General features: G+C 38.5%; 1 protein-coding gene across 1 annotated transcript in view; it reads left to right on the top strand.

Annotated features, from left to right (window-relative positions):
• Nucleotides 1-22,398, top strand: part of PSPC1 (paraspeckle component 1) — a 72,293-nt gene that overhangs the window by 7,643 nt on the left and 42,252 nt on the right. The window contains exons 3-4 of the mRNA XM_035003764.1: nucleotides 14,101-14,196; nucleotides 17,884-18,080. Of these exons, the coding sequence (XP_034859655.1) occupies nucleotides 14,101-14,196; nucleotides 17,884-18,080 (293 nt within the window). The remainder of the gene's footprint in view (nucleotides 1-14,100; nucleotides 14,197-17,883; nucleotides 18,081-22,398) is intronic.

The following is a 22,398-nucleotide window of genomic DNA, read 5'->3' on the forward strand; positions in this document are numbered from 1 at the left end:
GTTAGGTTGTTTACAGAATTTCTGGAAATTCAAGGGAATCAAGCTTTGTTGCTATGCTTTCAGCAGAGATACAGCTAAAAGAAATGCCCAGCCTCTTCATGAGATTGATAAATGCATAATTTTCATGAATTAAAATGCACCCAATTTTAAATGTAGAACTCAATGAGTTTTAACAAGTGAATGTACTTATGTAACTTACAATCACAATCAAATAGAGAACTTTTTCATCATCCAAACAAGTTCCTTTGTGTTCTTTTGCAGTTATTTTCCACCCCTTAATCCTGTCCAACACACAGCTATTGATCTTTCTGCACTCCTGTAAATTAGTTTTGTCTTTTCTAGTTATTTCATGTAAATGAAATAGTATGTACTCTTTTGTGTTTGATTTTTTTTTTTTTTTTTAAGATTTTATTTATTAGGCAGAGAGCATGAGCAGGGCAGAGGGAGAAGGACAGGCAGACTCCCAGCTGAGCAGGGAGCCTGACTCCGGGCTCGATCCCAGGACTCTGGGATCACGATCTGAGCTGAAGGCAGACAGTTAACTGACCGAGCCACCCAGGAGCCACCTGTGTTTGATTTCTTTGGCTTAGCATAATAATTTGAGATTTCACTTATACCATTGGATCAGTATTTTGTTCCTTTTTATGGCTGAGTTCTATTCCGTCATATGGACATAATCACAGTTTGCCCAGTGATCTAAGGGTGGGTGAATGTTCAAGTTGTTTCCAACTGTTGACCATTTTGAATCAAACTACCATGAACATTTGTGTAAAGGCTTCTTGTGAACATTATGTTTTCATGTGGCTTGGGTAATATTTAGGGGTAAACGGCTGAATTTTCAACTTTATAAGAAACTGCCAAGTTGTTTTCCAAAATGATTGTATCATTTCACATTCCTACCAGCAATGATGAGTGGGAGAGTTCTAGTTTAGTTGCTCCATACTTTCACCAACACTTGGTATTTTTAGTCTTTTGGATATTCTAGTGATAGGAGCGTCTCATGGTGAGTTTAAATTTTATTTTCCTAACTACTAATGATTAGCATCTTTTCATGTGCTTTTTGGCTCTTTTTATATCTTTTATGAAGTGTCGGAATTTTTTGCCTATTTTTTAATTGGGAGGTTTGCCTTACTGAATTAAAACATCTGGCTACAGGGGCGCCTGGGTGGCTCAGTCGTTAAGCATCTGCCTCCAGCTCAGGTCATGGTCCCAGGGTCCTGGGATCGAGCCCCACATTGGGCTCCTGCTCGGCGGGAGGCCTGCTTCTCCCTCTCCCACTCCCCCTGCTTGTGTTCCCTCTCTCGCTGTGTCTTTCTCTGTCAAATAAATAAATAAAATCTTTAAAAAAAAAATCTGGATACAGGTCTGTTTTATGATGATTTCTCCCAGTCTGTGGCTTGCTTTTTAATGTTCTTAATAGTGTTCTTCAGAAAGCAGAAGTGAAGTATAATTTATGATTTTTTTTCTTTTATGATTTGTGCTTTTTGGATCCTTTTATGAAATTTTTGCCTTTCCCAAGGTAGCAAAGTTTTTCTTGTGCTTTCTTGAGACATTTTATAGCGTTTTTATTTATACCTGTGGTCCATTTTGAACATGATGTGAGATAACAGTTCGTTTTTTTTCATACATATATCCATTTGTTCCAGCAGCAGTCATTGAAAAGATTATGATATCTCCTTTTTTATCTTTTATCTTTATCAAAAATCTTGGCAAAAAAAATCTGCACTATATTTTGTTTCATTGATCTGCGTGTCTATTACACCAATACTTTTTTTTTAAAGATTTTATTTTATTTTATTTTAGATATTATTAGAGAGAGTGAGCATGTGAGAGTAGAACGGTGGGGGAGGGGGGGTCGGGAGCGGCAGAATGGAGAGGGAGAAGCAGGCTCCTGCTGAGCAGGAAGCCCCTGAGCTGAAGGCAGATGCTTAACCGACTGAGCCACCCAGGCGCCCCTTAAAGATTTTATTTTTAAGTAATCTCTGCACCCAGCATTGGGCTTAAATTTACAACTCTGAGATCAAGAGTTGTATGCTCTACTGACTGAGCCAGCCAGGTGTGCCCCACACCAGTACTGTACTTTCTTAATTACTTTATGCTAAGGTTTGAAATTAGGTAGTATCACCTAACTTTTTTCTTTTTTCAAAATTGTTCTGGGTATTCTTGTTTTGTATATCCTTACTTATTTCATCTATCTACCTATTTATTTCCCAATTTGAGTATAGTTAATGTACAATGTTACATTAGTTTCAGATTATTTTTACTGATTTTATTTTATTTAAAAAAAATTTTTTTTAAGATTTTATTTATTTGACAGAGAGAGACATAGCGAGAGAGGGAACACAAGCAGGGGGAGTGGGAGAGGGAGAAGCAGGCTTCCCGCCGAGCAGGGAGCCCGATGCGGGGCTCGACCCCAGCACCCTGGGATCATGACCTGAGCCGAAGGCAGACGCTTAATGACTGAGCCACCTAGGCACCGCTATTTTTACTGATTTTAAAATCAACTTGTCAATTTAAAAAAATTCTGCTGGGCTTTTGATTGAAATTGCCTTGAGTGTATAGGTCATTCTGGGGAATATTGACATCTTCACAATACTGACTTTTCCATTCCATGAATGTGGTGTATTTCTCCATTTACTCAAAAATACTTTAAGTAATTATAATAGTCATTAAACCTCTTGCCATATTAACATGCCTTTCCTTTCAATTTGCCCATGACAAAGTTCTTGATGTTCATCCTTAGTCTTTACACTGGATTTAGTGTAAAAGTTCCTTAGTTGATTATTGTATTGATTCCTTTTATCTCTGTTAGTAGTAAAGTGTTTCCATTTGGTATATTATTGGTTGGGATCATTAAAATATTTTAGGGTTTGGGGGACTGGATACAAACAATATAAAACATCTTGTTTTTGGCCCCACAGCTTAGTTTGGTGATTTGTAAAGCATTTTCAGTTTGTTTTGGACTGTTAACCATTCATGCTAAAACTGTAATTCATGTTACATCTGTTTTACAGCACTGCTGTTCCTTCAGAGACTTTTTGGTCTTGTTCCCTTTGCTTAGAGAATGCTTGCTCTCCACATCACCAGGCCTTGTTCCATTTTATTCACCTTTTGCTAAATGTTATCTTCTCAGAGAAGTAGTTTTATCTTCATATAGTCATCCCCTCCGCAGCGTCACTGATACTCTCCTCTCCCAATTTATTTTTTGTCATAGCATTTACTGTTTTAATTTGTATGTCTTTCTCTGCAGTAGAATGTAAGTTCCATGAGGGCAAGGGCTTTGTCTTGTTCAACACTATAATCCTAGCACCTGTGTTCTTTTTTTAATTAAATTTACTTTAAGTCCAGTATAGTTAACATACAGTGTTATATTAGTTTCATGTGTACCGTATAGTATTCAACAATTGTGTATCTTACTCAGTGTTCATCAAAATAAGTGTGCTCTTAGTCCCTTTAACCTATTTCACCCATTCACACCCCCCGCCCCAACCATCTGTTTGTTCTCTGTAGTTAGAGAGTCTGCTTTTTGGTTTGTCTCTTTTTTCCCCTTTGTTTTGTTTCTTAAATTCCACATATGAGTGAAATCATATGGTATTTGTCTTTCTCTGACTTACTTTGCTTAGTATTATACGCTCTTAGCACCTGTAGTCTCGTAATTCCTGGCCACAAAGTAAGCTAGTAGTTATTTAATGAAGGAAGGAAGGAAATAAAGCAATAGGCAAGGCATGTGATTAGTATTTTTTCCACTGCAGGCATTGGGAAATACTTACGTCCTCCAGGTAGCTTTTGGAATAATTTAAAAACAGTTCCGAGGGAATGGACAAGGTGTTGAACATTGTATTATCTGTCATACTTCACAATCATAAGCATGGTGGATTTTCATAGCACTGTTCCGTTTTTCAGAGGAGAAAACCGGCTGAGAGATGTTAAGTAATTTGTAATGGCACAACTAATAAATGGTGGATTTTATTTATTTATTTTTAAAGATTTTATTTATTTATTTGACAGAGATAGAGAGCACAAGTAGGCAGAGGGAGAGGGAGAAGCAGGCTCTCCGCTGAGCAGGGAGCCGGACGTGGGGCTCGATCCCAGGACCCCAGGATCATGACCTGAACCGAAGGCAGCCGCTTAACCGACTGAGCCACCCAGGCGCCCCTGAATGGTGGATTTTAGTCTGACATCGTATCCCTTGCTTTTCATTTTGTGCTACAGGTGGAATTTTTTATAGACTATTCTTGCTCCAAACTTTGTTTTTAGTTAAACCTTCTAATGGAACCCAGGATGCTCTTTTCCCTGTTTGAATAGTTGGTATCAGCTGAAATGTAACTTCATGTAGAGGAATTTCCTCACTGCCTTATCTAAAGTGGGCTCCCACTGTTAATTCTTTCTGACAGCATTGTGTTTTTCCTTCTTAGCTCTTAAAAGTATTTGTTTACTCATTCTTTTTTGTTTGTTTTGGTCTTTTAGAACACTTCAGGGATGGTGGTGTTTACTCTGATTCTCTAGCCCCCACGTACGGTCTTCTTGGTACATTTTGGGTAATCAGATATTTATTGACAGACTGAATCTCAGATATCAAGGATAATACAAGTGATTTATAGGAGTGGTATCATAGGGATTTAGAACTACACAGGAATTGAGTAGGCATAATGCTAGCTGCTCACTACTTAAATTTCTCTCTCTAGTTTTTCTTTTTTTTTCTTTTCTTTAAAGGTTTTTTTTTTAAATTATTTGACGTGGGGGCGGGGAGCACAAGGCAGAGGGAGAAGCACATTCCCCGCTGAGCAAGGAGCCCAATATGCGGCTCGATCTCAGGACCTTGGGACACGACCCCACCTGAAGGCAGCAGCTTAACCGATTGAGCCATCCAGGCACCCCTGTTCTGTTTTTTTTTCTTTTTCGTAAAGACCATTACAGGTTAAATTAAATCAAGATACAGCGATTTTACCATTTGCCAACTGATACCCTAAAAATGATGTTGGGGTTGTTTCCGTAGAAAGAAGCAGAAAAATGTATATTTCATTTTTTTTTGTTTAAGATTTTATTTATTTTAGAGAGTGTGCACGAACAGGGGGAGAGGGACTGAGTGAGAGGGAGAAGCGGACTCCCTGCTGAGTGCAGAGCCCTACATGGGGCTCAGTCCAGAACCCCGAGATCATGGCAGGAGCTGAAGTTAGATGCTCAACCAACTCAGCCACCAGGTGCCCCGTATGTTTCAATTTTAGTTAGAAAAAGACATTTTAGCTTTAAAGCAGCCCTTTAATGTTGCTGTATATGGTGTCTACATTCACTAATTGTTAGCATTTTGACACGTTTTATTTCACTATATACATATAGTTGTGGATTTTTTGTTTTTTTGGCTAATTCTTTTGAGAGGTACAGATGTCATACTTTATCCCTGAATGCAGTACTTGATATGCATCTGTTAAGAATATTTTCTTAAGGCGCCTGGGTGGCTCAGTCGGTTGAGTGACTGCCTTCGGCTCAGGTCATGATCCTGGAGTCCCGGGATCGAGTTCCGCATCGGGCTCCCGGCTCGGCGGGGAGCCCGCTTCTCCCTCTAACCCTCCCCCCTCTCATGCTGTTTCTCTCTCGCTCGCTCTCTAATAAATAAATAAATAAAACCTTTAAAAAAATATATTTTCTTAAAAGTTACAATATAATTGTCATACTGAAGAAATCTAACATTTATTCAATATAGGCATACCTTGAAGATACTGCAGATTCACATCTAGACCAGTGCTGTAAAGTGAATGTCACAGTAAAGTGTGTCAAATGAATTCTTTGGTTTCCCAGTACGTAAAGTTATATTTACACCTATAAACTATAGTTTATTAAGTGTGAAATAGCATTATGTTTAAAAAAAGTGCATGCCTTAATTAAAAAAATATTGACTGGTTGATGGTTGCTGAAGGTTGGGGTGGTTGTGGCAATTTCTTAAAATAAGATGATATTGAAATTTGCCGCATGAATAGTCTCCCTTGCAGGCAAGATTTTTCTGTAGCATGTGGTGCTGTTTGATACCATTTTACCCACAGTAGAACTTCTTTCAGAATTGGGAGTCTGTCCTCTCAAACCCTGCTGATGTGTTACCAACTACATTTATGTAATATGCTAAGTTCTTTGTTGTCATTTCAACAGTCTTCACAGCATCTTCACCAGGAGTAGAGTCCATCTCCAGAAACCACTTTCTTTGCACATCCATAGAAGCAGCTCCTCATTCGTTAAAGTTTTACCATGGGATTGCATCAATGTGGTCCCATCTTCAGGCCCCGCTTCTAGTTTGCTTGCTGTTTCCACCACATCTGCAGTTACTTCCCCCACTGATGTCTTGAACCCCTCAGCTGAAAGGCATCCATGAGGGTTAGGTTAGAATCAACTTCTTCCAAACTCCTGTTAATGTTGATAGTTAGACCTCTTCCCGTGCTTCCCATGAAGCACAAATGTTCTTAATGGCATCTAGAATGGTGAATCCTTTCTAGAAGTTTCTCATCTGCTTTGCCCAGATCTATCAGAGGAATCACTAAGGCACCTATAGCCTTATGAAATGTATTTATTAAATAATAAGACCTGAAAGTTGAAATTGCTCCTTGATCTGTGGGGCTGCAGAATGGATGTTGTGTCAGCAGGTGTGAAAACAACATTAGTCTTGTTGTATATCGCCATCAGACCTCTTGGGTGACCAGGCGCATTGTCAAGGAGCAGCAATATTTTGAAAGGAATCTTTTTTTTCTGATCAGTAGATCTCAGCAGTGGGCTTAGAATATTCAGTAAACCACATTGTAAGTAGATGTGCTGTCATCCAGGCTTTGTTGTTCTATGTGTAGAGCACAGGCAGAGTGGATTGAGTGTAATTTTTAAGGGCCCTAGGATTTTCAGAATGGTCGGTGAGCATTGGCTTCATCTTCAGGTCACCAAGCTGTGTTAGCCCCTGACAAGACAGTCAGCCTGTCCTTTGAATCCAGGCATTGACTTCTTTTTTTTTTTTTTTTTAAGATTTTATTTATTTAATCATGAGAGACAGAGAGAGAGGCAGAGGGAGAAGCAGGCTCCTAAGGAGCAGGGAGCCCGATGTGGGGCTCGATCCCAGGACCCTGGGATCATGACCTGAGCTGAAGGCAGCTGCTAAACCGACTGAGCCACCCAGGCGCCCCTCTTTTTTTTTTTTTTTTTAAAGATTTTATTTATTTATTTGCGAGAGAGAATGAGATACAGAGAGCACGAGAGGGAGGAGGGTCAGAGGGAGAAGCAGACTCCCCGCTGAGCCGGGAGCCCGATGCGGGACTCGATCCCGGGACTCCAGGATCATGACCTGAACCGAAGGCAGTTGCTCAACCAACTGAGCCACCCAGGCGCCCCAGGCGCCCCTCTTTATTATAATTTTTAAAGTAATCTCTATGGGGCTTGAACTCATGACCCTGAGATCAAGAGTCACATGCTCAAATGAGTGAGCCAGCCATGGGCCCTGAAAAAAATTTATTTTATTTTAATTTTTATTCTTTTTTAAAGATTTTATTTATTTATTTGACAGAGAGAGAGAGACAGCTAGAGAGGGAACACAAGCAGGGGGAGCAGGAGAGGGAGAAGCAGGCTTCCCACAGAGCAGGGAGCCCGATGTGGGACTTGATCCCAGGACCCTGGGATCATGACCTGAGCCGAAGGCAGACGCTTAACGACTGAGCCACCCAATCGCCCCCTGAAAAAAATTTTTTTAAAGGGTGTATATACCACAGAGGCAGTAGACTAGTAGTTCCCAGAGGTTCAGGGAAATGGGGAATTGATAGCTAATGAGTTTCGGGTTTCTTTCTGGGGTGGTGAAAATGTTCTGGCATTAGATCATAGTGATGGTTATACATACTAAAGCCCTGAACTCTGCACTTTAAAATGATGAATTTTATGGTGTGTGAGTTATATCTCAATAAAAGTACAAACTGAAGTTGCAAACCCCACATCTGTTTATGCAGAGCATTCGCTATGCATCTGTGCTAACAGCTGTTCAAAATTTATAAGTAAATTTAGCATATAAATGTATATTTATATTCTATAAATAAAAGAATGTAGCAAATTGTTAAAAAGCTCTTGTTACTTCCAAGATTCCTTTTCCAGGTGAGTAAGACAGGATTTGTCTTAATTCCTCCAGCAATTAGTTGAGACAACACAATGAAGTGCTTACTACCAAGTGAAGTTGAACTGACCCCAGTGGTGTGTGCAAAGGGTTGGTGGAGTAGAGGGTAGAGTGTTTCCGCTACCTGGAAGATACCAGAATTTAGGACCCCATGAAGGAAACAAACTTAGATGGTTTATATTCAACGTAAACCACATTGTACAGTTTTGCACAGAAAATCAGCCTTTTCTTTTAGGGTGGTGGCATAGCTGTTTTAGGCCTATTTTCTTAACTTTTTTTGTATACAAGTGATTGTTCCATTAATAATTTTTTTATAACTTTCCTATTTTATACTCCTACTTCAAAAAGATTACTTTTCTATCATTTTGTTTGCTTCATCACATCTTTCCATTAAATGGGATTCTTTTAGATTCAGAAGAAATGTTTCTTTTTCTTTTTTTTTAAATTTATTTGACAGAGAGAGAGACACACAGCGAGAGAGGGAACACAAGCAGGGGGAGTGGGAGAGGGAGAAGCAGGCTTCCCGCTGAGCAGGGAGCCTGATGCTGGGCTCGATCCCAGGACCCTGGGGTCATGACTTGAGCCGAAGGCAGACGCTTAACGACTGAGTCACCTAGGCGCCCCACAGAAGAAATATTTCTTTAATAAAAACAATATTGTAATATTGCTTTTGCTTATATAAATAGGAAACACAAGAGTTATCTAGGCATACCTGCTGGTGGTGGAAGTATAAATTGCTCCTTAACCTTTCCAGAAAAGCACCCTTAAGCCTTATAATATGGTCAGTGTCAGTTGGGTCCAGTTTTAGTTTTATACTTTCTTTTTTGAGAAGTCTTAATTATTTGTAGAGATAATATTTTATTATTTCTTAGAGGTCCTCAAAAGAACAAAAAAAATATTTAAACTTACTTATTTTCCTTAAAATTTACCATATGGGTCCATTGGGTCATTTTATAATTAAGATAATATCAGGGCCTAGTCATTTTATTTTTCCTCTATCATAAAACATCTTATTTCATCATTCTAAGAATTATTTTGTCATTATTCTTCAATTCTCAACTATATTAAAGACTAAAATTGAAAAAGTCCTGCAAAATGGTATATATCTACAAGGATTATGTAGCAGTGAAACAGATTGTCATCATTACATAATCATTTTTTAATTCCATACGCAAAATGTTGCATCATCTTTTAAGCCATTATGTTTTTAGTACTGTATATATAATACCTTGTCTCACACTTCTGCTTTTTTTTTTTTAAAAAGAAACGGTTTTTTTTTTTTTAAAGATTTTATTTATTCATTTGAGAGAGAGAATGGGAGAGAGAGCATGAGAGGGGGGAGGGTCAGAGGGAGAAGCAGACTCTTTGCTGAGCAGGGAGCCTGATGTGGGACTCGATCCCGGGACCCCAGGATCATGACCTGAGCCAAAGGCAGTCGCTTAACCAACTGAGCCACCCAGGCGCCCTCACACTTCTGCTTCTAAAGAGATATTTGAACAAGTGAGGAAAGGTCAGTCACAAATATGTTAATCTTTATGTACCATTTCAGAAAACATGGAACCCTTAAATGTCCACCAATATGTATGGTTAAAAAATTATGGTGCATTACATACATCTGAAATGGTGCCATTTTTTTTATTGAGTGATAACAGGATGTCTGAAGAAAGCTTGGATAGGTGATTCATTTTATGTAAAATTACGTATATCTAGCAGAAAGGAAAATCTGAAGAGATGTTTATGGAACATGATCAGAGATCCCTTCCAAATGATAGGATTTCCCAGGACTGACTGACTTATAAAAGTTACTATGGACAAGTATCAATATTACAACCAAACTAATGATTGGTTAATTTGGGGGCAAAGGGAGGAGAAGAAAAACTGACTCCAGATTTAACATTAATGGTTGACCAATTTGATTTGCTTCCTTTTAGTCTTTTTTTCTATGAAGTATTTTCCTACATTTATAAAAAGTAAATAAGTAATTGTATCTATGCACAGAATTTAAGTTAAGGTTTTAAAAACTTTTTTTACGGGCACCTGGGTGGCTCAAGTTGGTTAAGCATCCAACTCTTTTTTTTTTTTTAAAGATTTATTTATTTCACAGAGAGAGACACAGCGAGAGAGGGAACACAAGCAGGGGGAGTGGGAGGGGGAGAAGCAGACTTCCCGCGGAGCAGGGCGCCCAGTGCGGGGCTTGATCCCAGGACCCTGGGATCATGACCTGAGCCGAAGGCAGATGCATAACAACTGAGCCACCCTGGCGCCCCAAGCATTCAACTCTTGATTTCAGTTTAGGTCATGATCTTATGGGTTGTGAGATTGAGCCCCTGCATTGGGTTCCAGCTCCAAGCTCAGTGGGAGTGTGCTTGAGATCTCCCTCTGCCCCTCCCCTCACTTGCATGCATTTTTTCAGATAAATCTTTAACAACAGAAGATCAAAGTGAAATAAGATGTGTGAGATAATGGACAAGGGGAATTTTTACAGGGAGTAGTGCATACAGTGAAACCATAAGTGTTCACATTTTAGCATATAACCCAACCCAAAAAAATAAATAAGAGAATCCCTTAAGGGCTTCTCTTGAACACTACACATGGTCTCTTTGTTTTACGTAATATGATGAATGTGGTTGTGACTGACTGATCTTTCCTCACTTATTCATGTATCTCTTTAGAAATGAAATTCCAGGAACAAGGTATAAATATATAATGTTTGTATGGGTCAAGTTTTGTCTCAGGGCTGTATTCACACCCATGTCTTAATTGTGTCTGGTGGCCCATATTCATATGTTGAAAATTGAAAATTTATAGTTATAAACTCAACATTATTTGAGAGTATAGTAGAGGTGTCATTATATTCTCTAATTTTGTTCATTTCCTTGACTTCATAAAATTAATCTTGTCAATTCTAAGTAATTCTGTCATGTTCTGAGTGTGATTTACTTAGTATGTTTTCCTTCTTGAGTCTCCTTTTCTGATTTTTCTCTTGGGGGATAGTGGCCTTCTGGTATTGAAGTGGGGGGGGTGAGTTTGTCTTTGTTGGCTTCTGCTGAGGAGTTCTTATCTGGCCCTATTATTATTCTGATGTTTGTGGTCCTGCAATGGCTTCCATTGGGTAAGTAGTCAATATAGTGCATCTTCTTCTGTTTGTCCTTGGGCCTCTTTGGGTCCTCTTATGGTTTCAGGAACTCTCAGCTATTTTCTTCTACTTCATTGGGTTGCATGTGATCTTTGAGGCTGTATTTACTCAGTCTTTACCACACTTCACCTTTTTAGATGTTGGGATATGAGTTATCACCCTTGAAATTGAGGCTTGTAAGGCTCTTTTCTTTTGGGTTTCCACTCAGTTTATCTGAGGTTTCTATAATCCCCTTGTGTCCATCACCCCAAGGTATTCCACACCTGCTTCTGTTTCATTTTCTGTCTAAAATGTCTTTACTAGTGGGGTGCCTGGGTGGCTCGTTCGATTGAGCGTCTGCCTTCAGTTCAGGTCATGATCCTGGGGGCCTAGGATCGAGCCCCACATTGGGCTCCCTGCTTAGTGGGGAGCCTGTTTCTCCCTCTCCCTCTGCCATTCACTCCACTTGTGCTCTCTGGCTTTATCTCTCTGTCAGATAAATAAATAAAATCTTTAAAAAATATATTTAAAATGTCTTTACTAGCCCAGGAGTCATTTTTTTAATAAAGATTTTATTTTTAAGTAACCTCTATACCCAACGTGGGGCTCAAACTCAAAACCCTCAGGTCAAGAGTTGCATGCTCCACCAACTGAGCCAGCCAGGTGCCCCCACCCAAGGAATCATTTTTAATAATCATTTTTCTTTCTTGCTCTCCTTTTTTAAAAAAGATTTTATTTATTTGGGAGGGCAAGAGAACGTGGGAAAGCAAGGAGAGGAGCAGAGAAAGGAACAAGCATACTCCATGCTGAGTGTGGAGCCCGTCATGGGGTTCAGTACCATGACCGTGAGGTCATGACCTGAGCTGAAATCAAGAGTCCAGTGCTTAACCGACTGAGCCACCCAGGTGCCCCAGTAATCTTTTTTTTTTTTTTAGATATTTTATTTGACAGAGAGAAAGACATCGAGAGAGGGAACACAAGCAAGGGGAGTGGGAGAGGGAGAAGCAGACTCCCCATGGAGTAGGGAGCCCAATGCGGGGCTTGATCCCAGGACCCTGGGATCATGACCTGAGCCGAAGGCAGACACTTAATGACTGAGCCACCCAGGCGCCCCCCCAGTAATCATTTTTAGTAACAGTTTAGGATTTAAAGTCTCTGTTATTCTCAGGATCTTCATTTATTTGTAAAGGGAAGCTTTTGGAATCCAGAAAACCCCTTCACCTCTTAGCCCTTGTGTTAATGCACAGATTTACTACTGCAATAGATTTACTATTATTTGCATAGTGAGAGACTGATAGCAAGGGAAAAAAAAATTTAACTTAGGCAAAGATCTTTTATTTTTGGTTAGGCTTACGTAGTTCCAAAAAGTAAACATAATTAACAAAACACAACTACCAGAGGAGATGCTCTGGTATCAGTGGAAGGCACTAACCATAAGAAAGTCTGATACGGATCTTCATGTACAGATGCCAGTTTGATTCTGTCAAATGAATATGCTATATTCATCTGTCTGTGTGTGAGGCGGTTGGGAGGCAGGAGCAGGAAGAAACCCAGGGTTTAGGCAGCCAGGCCCTCCAGGGGTATTATTACAGATGACATGAAGGTGATTGTGTTGATAGCAATGGTAACAGTCCCAGCTGTGATGAGGGTATCAGCAACAGTTTGACAGGATCTATAAATCCTTAGTGCTTCTTTCTCATACAGCTGATCATCCCTGATCCATTCCTTGGACAGGCCACAATATCTTCTTTGACAAGAATGAATCCAGTGCATTCTTTTATCACTGAAAACACACCAGTCTTGGTATTTGCTAATTTGGAAAAATGGTAAAAATACTTTTGCATCATTTTGGAAATGAATCCAGTCTAAGCTACAAGAAAGTGTATTGTTAAAAAACATACATGGGTACTTTCAGTGGTGGTGGTTTTAAAATACTGTGCTTGGCTATAAAAGCCTTACAAACTTAATGAATAATAGCAAGGAAATTTTAATATCAGTATATCATCTGATACCTATTTCATTTCCCTGTTTTGTCTTCCTCAATGAGCTTTTCCATCCTTTTGTTTTACTTAGGAAAGTAGTAAAGAAGGAACATTTACAAGTCATATCTTTCATCACCCACTCTTGCTTCCCCCTGCCCCCAGCCTCCACCTTGAACGTGTCTTTGTCTTCTGGCTCCCCTCCTTCCCTTTTGCTTAGCTGCCTGGCTGCTTGGCTGATGTATTTTAGATGTCATTTTAGGGTGTTTTTGTTTTTGTGTTAAGATTTTATTTATTTGCCAGAGAGAGCACGCACAAGCAGGGAGAGGGAGAAGCAGGCTCCTCACTGAGCAGGGAGCCCAATGCATTTCTCGATCCCAGGACCCTGATCATCACCTGACCTGAAGGCAGATGCTTAACCGACTGAGCCACCCAGGCATCCCTCATTTTAGGTTTTAGAAAGACTTTTCTGAACAAGACTTGGTTAGACACAGGGAGGCTGGGAGGTGGGAATTTGAGGTGGTGGGATATGGGGATGATGGTTCCACATAAAACATGAATTAGGTACTCATTCTTTTCCATCATAATTTGTAAAAGTTAACTACAGTGATTATGCAGGTTCAAAGATGTTGATTTACTCTGTCGTCTTGAATGGGGTATGCTCTAAAAAGCATTCATCTTTGTCTGACTTAGATGTTTACTTGTATCTGATGCAGTAAATGTTTATTGACTCATTTTAAGAGTATATGTAGTAACTTCTGAGACGTTTTTCTCAAGAGAGAAATTTCCCATGTATATACCTTGGAATTATTATAAAGAATTTCTAGGGAGATGTTAATTCCAGACACTGCATTAAACTCTTAACAATTTTACCTACCCAGGACCCCTCGTCCAGTGATTGTGGAGCCTATGGAGCAGTTTGATGATGAAGATGGCTTGCCGGAGAAGCTAATGCAGAAAACCCAACAATATCATAAGTAAGATTTTATTAATAAAGACATTTTGATATGTGATATCAAGGCTATTATATCACATCTGTTATCAAGTATTGTTAGATTATAAGGTGTTCTGTTCAGTCATATAATCTGGTTAATAGAGTGGCCTGGTCTACATGAATGTTACTCTTCTTTTATATATGGATAGAACATTAACTTAGAATTCTGAGTCTACTTTTATAACTGGAACAGGTGTGGGTAGGTAAAACTAACATATTTGCAAGCATGAATTCAACAAATACTGGAGGGCTTTTGTGCTAGGCACTGTTCCACATGTTTTCAGTGCAACTTTGAACTGTTTTTGCCTTCCTCCTGCTTATATTTCTGGTGGTGGAGTTATACAAGAAGTAAGGAACCAAAAATTATAAAACATGTATTAGGGGCGCCTGGGTGGCTTAGTTGTTAAGCGTCTGCCTTCGGCTCAGGTTATGATCCCAGGGTCCTGGGATCAAGCCCTGCATCAGGCTCCCTGCTTGGCAGGAAGCCTGCTTCTCCCTTTCCCACTCCTCCTGCTTGTGTTCCCTCTCTCACTGTCTTTCTGTCAAATAAATAAATAAATAAAATCTTAAAAATATATATATATTAAATTGTGAGAATTACTATTTAAAAAACTCACTAACATAAGGTGTAAAGGCTTAGATCAAAGTGTATGCATATTTAAAGTTGATTAATACTGGCAGATGGTTTTCCAGGAATATACCAATTTACATTCCTTGATGTATGTATAAAGGTATTTTTCTTCATCATGACGAAAAGATGGATGTATGATTTTAAGATTTGATAGCCTTTGTTCAAAATGATATTTTATGCGTGTTATTTTAATTAGCATTCTTTTAGTGCAGTTGAATGTTTTTCTTTGTAGTTGATTTAAATGAGAAATATGAATGCTTGTTATATACCTGCTGCAGGAGATGTGTCAGTGAACAAAATAGGCCAGAAATTCATGCTATGTGGGGGGTGGTAAGGAGGGTAAACAATAAAATTAGTAAAACAAATGCAGCAGAAAGACAGGGGAAAGTGGATGCTGTGGAGCAGAGTAGTGTGTTCTTTGTACAGGTGGTTTGGGAAGTCTACCTGAGAGGGTGACATTTGATTAACAGCTTGAAGGAGTGGGGAGGAAGAAGCTAGCTATGTAGGATCAGAAGTGGGCTGGAATAGAGAGAATAGTGATCTCAGCAGAGGAAATAGTACCTATAAAGGCCTTGAGGGAACTCTGGCAAGTTCTAGGAACAGTAGAGAGGCCAGTTTAGCTGGAGCATAGTGAGTAGGGAGGGAAAATAGTAGGGAGGAGGTAGAAATAGGACCTTGGGAGGAGTGTAGATTGTTGTGCCTTGCTGGCTGTTGAACTGACTTTTGTATTTTATGAGTAGTGACTTAATCCTAAATTTAACAGTAGCTTTTTTGGCTCCTGTTTTAAGAACAGATTTGTAAAGAACCAAGGGTGGAATTGGGGGGATAGTAAATTAGGAGCCTGCTGAAATGGAGGTCACAGTGGTGATGGTGAGAAGTGGTCAGATTCTGGCTATAGTTTGAAAATAGACTTTGGGTTTTGCTGGTGGATGTGGGAGAAAGAGAGTTAAAAGCATGATTATGTGGTTTTTGGCCGAAGTAACTGGAAATATGGAAATTGCTAATGATTGATCTGGAGAATCTTATAGGAGGAGCATTTTGGGGGGAGGAAGTTCAGGAACCTTGTTTTAGACATCTTAAGTTTGAGATGGTTTCCAAAACCCAAGTGGAGATGTCAAATAAGTAGTTGGATTTGCATCTGGAATTTAGATGCGCTTTCTGAGCTACACTTACCACATGTGATAGATAACTATGTCAAAGGACTGAACCCTGGAATACTCCAGTATATAGAGTTGGGGAAGCATAGAAGGAATTAGCAAAGACAAGAGTGGAACAGTCATTGCTGTAGGGGGATCAACTGGCAGTATGTCCTGGAAGCAAGGGAAGAAAGTATTTTAGGGGAGAAGGATCAGTAGTATAATCAGTTGTAATTCAGGACCGTTTTAATTTCTCATACAATGCTGTTTTTCAGAGAATTACTATGATTTCCTAGTCACTTGACTTTTTTTCTGGTTATAGTTTAGCATTACAAATTTGAACTAGAGCATACTTTTGGATTCAAGAATTAGAGAACTGGAATTATAAGGGTGTTACAAAAAGTGGAATTTATATACATATAGAAATATTCATTTATATAATTTACTTAGCAAACCTTACAAGATCTCATATTTCCAGTTTTGCTACTAAAGAGTTATGCTCAGAAGGGAATGTTCACAAAGACTAAGTGCTATGGTTCAAATTTAGTTCTAACTCCTCAAATCCATATTGTTTCAGTAGTGTTTCCCTTGGAGAAAATGAAGATTTTTTAATATTTGTGATTATAGTCAAAGTCTGATTTTAGGAACTACTGACTAATAAATAATTCTTTCAGAAAAATGAGTAGGTGGTTGATCTCCCCCATTCCTTTCCTTTTTCCAGTCAGTGTTTTAAAAGAAAATGTCTGTCTTGTTTTTTAAGTATAGAATACCAGATCATGGTTAACTTTGATTTTCCTGATGTACCTCTGAAAATCTTTAAAGCTCTTTCTTGTTACTACATCTTTTTTTCTGTGACAACCTCACCTTTTATCTCCCAAATTTGTCTCACCTGCGCATCTTCCCCTCCCCACCCTAAAATAAAAGTTAAAATTTAGGATTGCAAGGCCTCTATACTTTCATTGGTGGGATAGGGATTATGTTTTTACTAATATTTATTTATTTATTTATTTTTAAAAGATTTTATTTATTTGACAGAGAGAGACACAGCAAGAGAGGGAACACAAGCAGGGGGAGTGGGAGAGGGAGAAACAGGCTTCCTGCGGAGCAGGGAGCCCGATGTGGGGCTCGATCCCAGAATGCTGGGATCATGACCTGAGCTGAAGGCAGACACTTAACGACTGAGCCACCCAGGCACTGCTACTAATATTTTTTAATAGAAGCTATTATAGGCAAGAATAATTGAAAAAATTCTTTGAATTTCAAGTACATTCATAGATCATTATTTTTTAAAAAAATTTTTTGGTCATTTGTTTGCTGATCTTTTATTCATTCATTTAAGAAATAAATGTTAAATGTATACAATGTGCCAGATACTGTGCTAGGTTCTTGAGGTATAAGAATTAACAGATATATTTATAAGTGAGGCATAGCCTCACTTTATTTTTTGGCACAGCCAATTAACCTAGCACATAATATTCAGTAAACTGTCTGCCTTTATTATCCCTAAAAGTTACTCCTTTTAGGAAAAAAAATTAATTCTTGACAATTTAGGGCATATTTGATTCATGTGTTGCAGATTGCCTTATCTAAAATTGTTGAGTGAAAACCAGAAGGCCTTATTGAAGGTGATAATTAGGGGAGTGCAGCTTGTAGTATCAGATTGCTTAGGTTCAAGTCCTGGTTCTGTTCTTACTAGCTGGGCATCCTTGGGCAGTTTCTTAAACTCAGGGTTGTTAAAACATGTATTATAATACTGCCATGAGGTAAGTCATGTCGAATACTTACTTGCCTGACACAGTGCCATAAACATTGTAACTGCTTAGTAAATGGTAGTCCTTATTATCTTATTTGTTGTTTTGACTTTTAAACATACATTTCTGTATGTTTTCAAATGTAAACTTAGGGAAAGAGAACAGCCGCCACGTTTTGCTCAACCTGGGACCTTTGAATTTGAGTATGCATCTCGATGGAAGGCTCTTGATGAAATGGAAAAGCAGCAGCGTGAGCAGGTTGATAGAAACATCAGAGAAGCCAAAGAGAAACTGGAAGCAGAAATGGAAGCAGCTAGGCATGAACACCAATTAATGTTAATGAGGCAAGGTAAAAATGGGTTTTCATATGGTATGATTTTTTTTTTTTTCTTAAGGCTCGTTCATATTTCCCAATGATCCCTATTATTATTTAAGTTGCCAGTTAGGAGTTTTGGAGGTAGTTGGAACTCTCACTGTATTAGAAACAAAAATCTCCCTTTTCCAAGAAAGAAAAAAAAAAGCAAAAATACCTTATTAAAATAAGTTTTTGGTGCCTGGGTGGCTCAGTTGGTTGAGTGTCTCTCTCTCTCTCTCTTTTTTTTTTTTTTTTAAAGATTTTATTTATTTATTTGAGAGAGAGAATGAGAGACAGCACGAGAGGGAAGAGGGTCAGAGGGAGAAGCAGACCCCCCGCTGAGCGGGGAGCCTGATGTGGGACTCGATCTCGGGACTCCAGGATCATGACCTGAGCCGAAGGCAGTCGCTTAACCAACTGAGCCACCCAGGCGCCCTCTCTCTTTTTTTTTTTTTTTTTTAAGATTTTATATTTATTTGACAGAGAGAGAGAGAGCGAGAGCAGGAACACAAGCAGGGGCAGTGGGAGAGGGAGAAGCAGGCTTCCTGCTGAGCAGGGAGCCCGAGGCGAGGCTTGATCCCAGGACCCTGGGATCATGACCTGAGCCGAAGGCAGACACTTAACGAATGAGCCACCCAGGCACCCAAGTGTCTAACTCTTGATCTCAACTCGGTTGTGAGTTCAAGCCCCGCATTGTGAGTTCAAACCCTGCGTTTAAAAAGAAAAAAAAGGGTGCCTGGGTCGCTCAGTTGGTTAAGCATCTGCTTTGGCTTAGGTCATGATCCCAGGATCCTGAGATCAAGCCCTGCATCGGGCACCCTGCTCAGTGGGGAGACTGCTTTTACCCCCCCTCTGCCTGCTGCACCCCCTGATTGTGCTTTTTCTCTCTGTCAAATAAATAAACAAAATCTTAAAAAAAAAAAAAAAAAAGTCCTACCTACATACATAGTATTGTTGGAGGTTATTAAGGTTGTTAAATTTTGCCTGTAACAAATACTTTATTCTGCTGGCAAAAAGAGAAGCACAGTGGGTAATTCTTGGTGTGTAGATTTGGCATAAAGTCACATATCAAGATTTTGTTGTGGTGTACACCTGACTAATATAACACTGTATATTAACTAACTGGAATTAAAATAAAAACTTTTAAAAGATTTTGTTTATTGGAAAGAAGAATTATGACAAATGCTGGCTATTTAAGATTGTACTGTGTGTCAAAAGAATACAGATGGATATTCTTTGGCAGGGGTGAAAAAGATTCATGTGTGCTGACAAATAGGGGGATTCATGAAGACTGAATTTTTTGTAGCTGGCAAGAATATTTTAAACATTTGAGACAGAGCCAACTGAACTTTTAAGAGCAGTCCTGATGGGTGATCATTTATTCTCCTATTCACTGGTCAGTTACCTAACATTGACAACGTGCTTAAATATATCTAGAAGCTCACTTCTCCCCTAACCTCTTGCTGGGTTTCTTTTTTTTTTTTTTTTTTAAGATTTTATTTATTTATTTGAGAGAGAGAATGAGATAGAGCATGAGAGGGGGAAGGGTCAGAGGGAGAAGCAGACGCCCCCTCAGCAGGGAGCCCGATGCGGGACTCGAGCCCGGGACTCCAGGATCATGACCTGAGCCGAAGGCAGTCGCTTAAACAACTGAGCCACCCAGGCGCCCTGCTGGGTTTCTTTTTATGCCTATCTTTCTTTATTGTTTATATCTTCCCTTTTCTGTTCTTTAATTCTCCAAATAATTTCTTCGTTATTCCTGTCACTCATTTTTTCAACTATTCATAGTAGTTTTGTATTTCTTAAAATAAGCATTTAATTGCTTTCTTACTGTTAATTTTTTTTTTTTTAATTTAGCGTTTCAATAAACATTTACCTACCTTCTCTTGTCTACCCCCAGAGATGAAGGCACAGGATGCTTACCTAGATTTCTTCAGTAGCCTTCTTACTGGACTGTCCTTTATTCCTGGTCTCTAAACCATTCTTTTATATTAGAGCCAGTATTTCTTTAAAAAGTGAAAAATATGATCATTATTCATCTTTAAATCCTTTTGATAGATTCTTGATTCCTAAAAGTCTGGGTTGTTTGTTTTTTCTGTTCAGTAAATGGTTAGTGAACATTTATGATCAAGTCACTAAATAACTGTGCTGAAACTAAGTTAAAAAAACAAAATCCAGCTCAGCAACTATAGAAACTAGTCAGACATTTCTGGTTTCATTTGGACACTAAACTTAGCAGTTCTGTAAGTTCACTCTTCTAAGAAAATTGAACTCATTTATATTACATATATTTAAGATAAACTAAGTCTCTAGCAGAAAATTTTAAATTGTTTTATAAGATAGGGTTACAGAATCATTGGCTGCTTAGAGATGGAGAGAGATCTTCAAGGTTATCTAGTCTGGTGAATTTGTGGCTTTAAAACACGTGAGAATCAACTGGGAAATTTTTAAAAATTTAATTTCTTGGGCCCCATGATTACTCTAGTACTTCTGTCCAATATGAATTGTTTTCTGCTCATAGCCTGCTGGGCACTTTGCCACTATCTACAGTCATGCCATAGTTAGGACATAACATTGATTAAATATGGAAGCATTTGTACTACAAGATATTTGTTGCTGATGATGACAAACAATATTGTAACAGTCATTACTTCACATATTTTTTAATGTCAGTTGTAGAAGACACTGAGGTATTTGAGGATATAGTGATGACAAAGAACAACATTTCTTTTGGCCCCATAAAGCTCTTTTGAGCTCTTAGAAGATTTGCCTATCCCTAGGGCTTGACTTTTGAAGCAGAATAATTTTGCAAAGTTATTTCCTATGAGCTTTTTTTTTCATTGCTTTTTGTGTGTTTGTTTATAAACCCTGTTAACAATATTTTGGTTTATAATATTAGAAAAGCACATTGTTTAGTGTTTAGCACATTCCCAAAGCCTACTCCTTCTGGGTTTACTTCTGCTGAAGTACATCTTGTGTTTATTTTGGCAGAAGTCTGCAGGTGATAAATTTTTTTTAGTGTTTGTGCAAAAAAAATTTTTTTTTTAATTTACAGTTTTCTACAATTTTTACATTTCATACAGCATTTCTAAGGGTTTATTCAGGTCGAGGGGGGACTTTAGGTAATCTTTGTTCTATGGCTGTGCAGAAACAGAAACAGCTCTTTAGTTGACTTATCATGGAAATAAACTCAAATAGTACAGAAAAAGTGTCTCCTCCCTGCCCCCACCTTCTGCTTTCTTCTAGGAGTCACAGTGTCTTCTGTATTTTAACAGTTTCTTTTGTATATCCCTTAATGAAAAGAAAACTTGAATATGTCAGTAGATATGTATATTTATTTATAACCAAAAAATCCCCTATTTATCTTTTTCTGTACCTTGCTGTTTTACTTTCTGTAGAAGATCTGCCTCATTTTTTAAATGGCTGCATGATACTCTGCTAAATGGATATAATTAGTTTAGCTCATCCTCTGTTGATTGATATCTAGTTCTTTTTCCAGTTAGTAAAAGCAGTGCTTCAGTGAATATTTATGTATATACCTTAGCAAAGTTTTGTAAATCTTAATTCTTCATGGATACACCAATATGTCCTAATAATTGTACTTTTATACTTTGCTGATCTTTATTAATCCTTTCTGGATCCAAATTCCATTATACTATTACAGGGTATTTTTTTCTTCCTCCCCCTGTTTTTGATCATCATCATAGGAGGCAGTTCCTGAATTTTCTTCATGGTTATTTTTGTATTACCTTTGTTCCTGTAGTTACAAACTTCTAATAGATGAGATTAACTCTGCCATGCATTTTGTTATTACTCTCTCCTCTACCACCAATGGAATTTTATGATTATCACTGTTTATGTATGCCTTCGTACTGATAAATCAAGTAGTGGAAGTACATTGCCTTTAAATATCTTTTGGTCCTGATTACTGAAGGAAAAAAACCCCAAGGAAATAGGCATAATTTATTCCTCCTTCATTCTCTTTTCCTCTCAACTTTTTTTTCAGATTTTATTTATTTATTTGACAGAGACAGCAAGAGAGGGAACACAAGCAGGGTGTGTGTGAGAGGGAGAAGCAGGCTTCCCACTGAGCAGGGAGCCCGATGCAGGGCTCGATCCAGGACCCTGGGATCATGACCTTAGCCGAAGGCAGACGCTTAACGACTGAGCCACCCAGGCACCCCCCTCTCAACTTTTATTTATTTTGTATCTTATTTGTCTACATTTACGACATCAATTTTTTTCTTTAGTATAAAAGCTGATTTTGTTTATTTTTCTGGTGTTGGAGAACATTTAAGTTTTATTCTCTTAG

This window comes from Mirounga leonina, unplaced genomic scaffold (assembly GCF_011800145.1).
Source record: "Mirounga leonina isolate KUSES-001 unplaced genomic scaffold, KU_Mleo_1.0 Mir_127, whole genome shotgun sequence".
In the NCBI taxonomy this organism is placed as follows: domain Eukaryota; kingdom Metazoa; phylum Chordata; class Mammalia; order Carnivora; family Phocidae; genus Mirounga; species Mirounga leonina.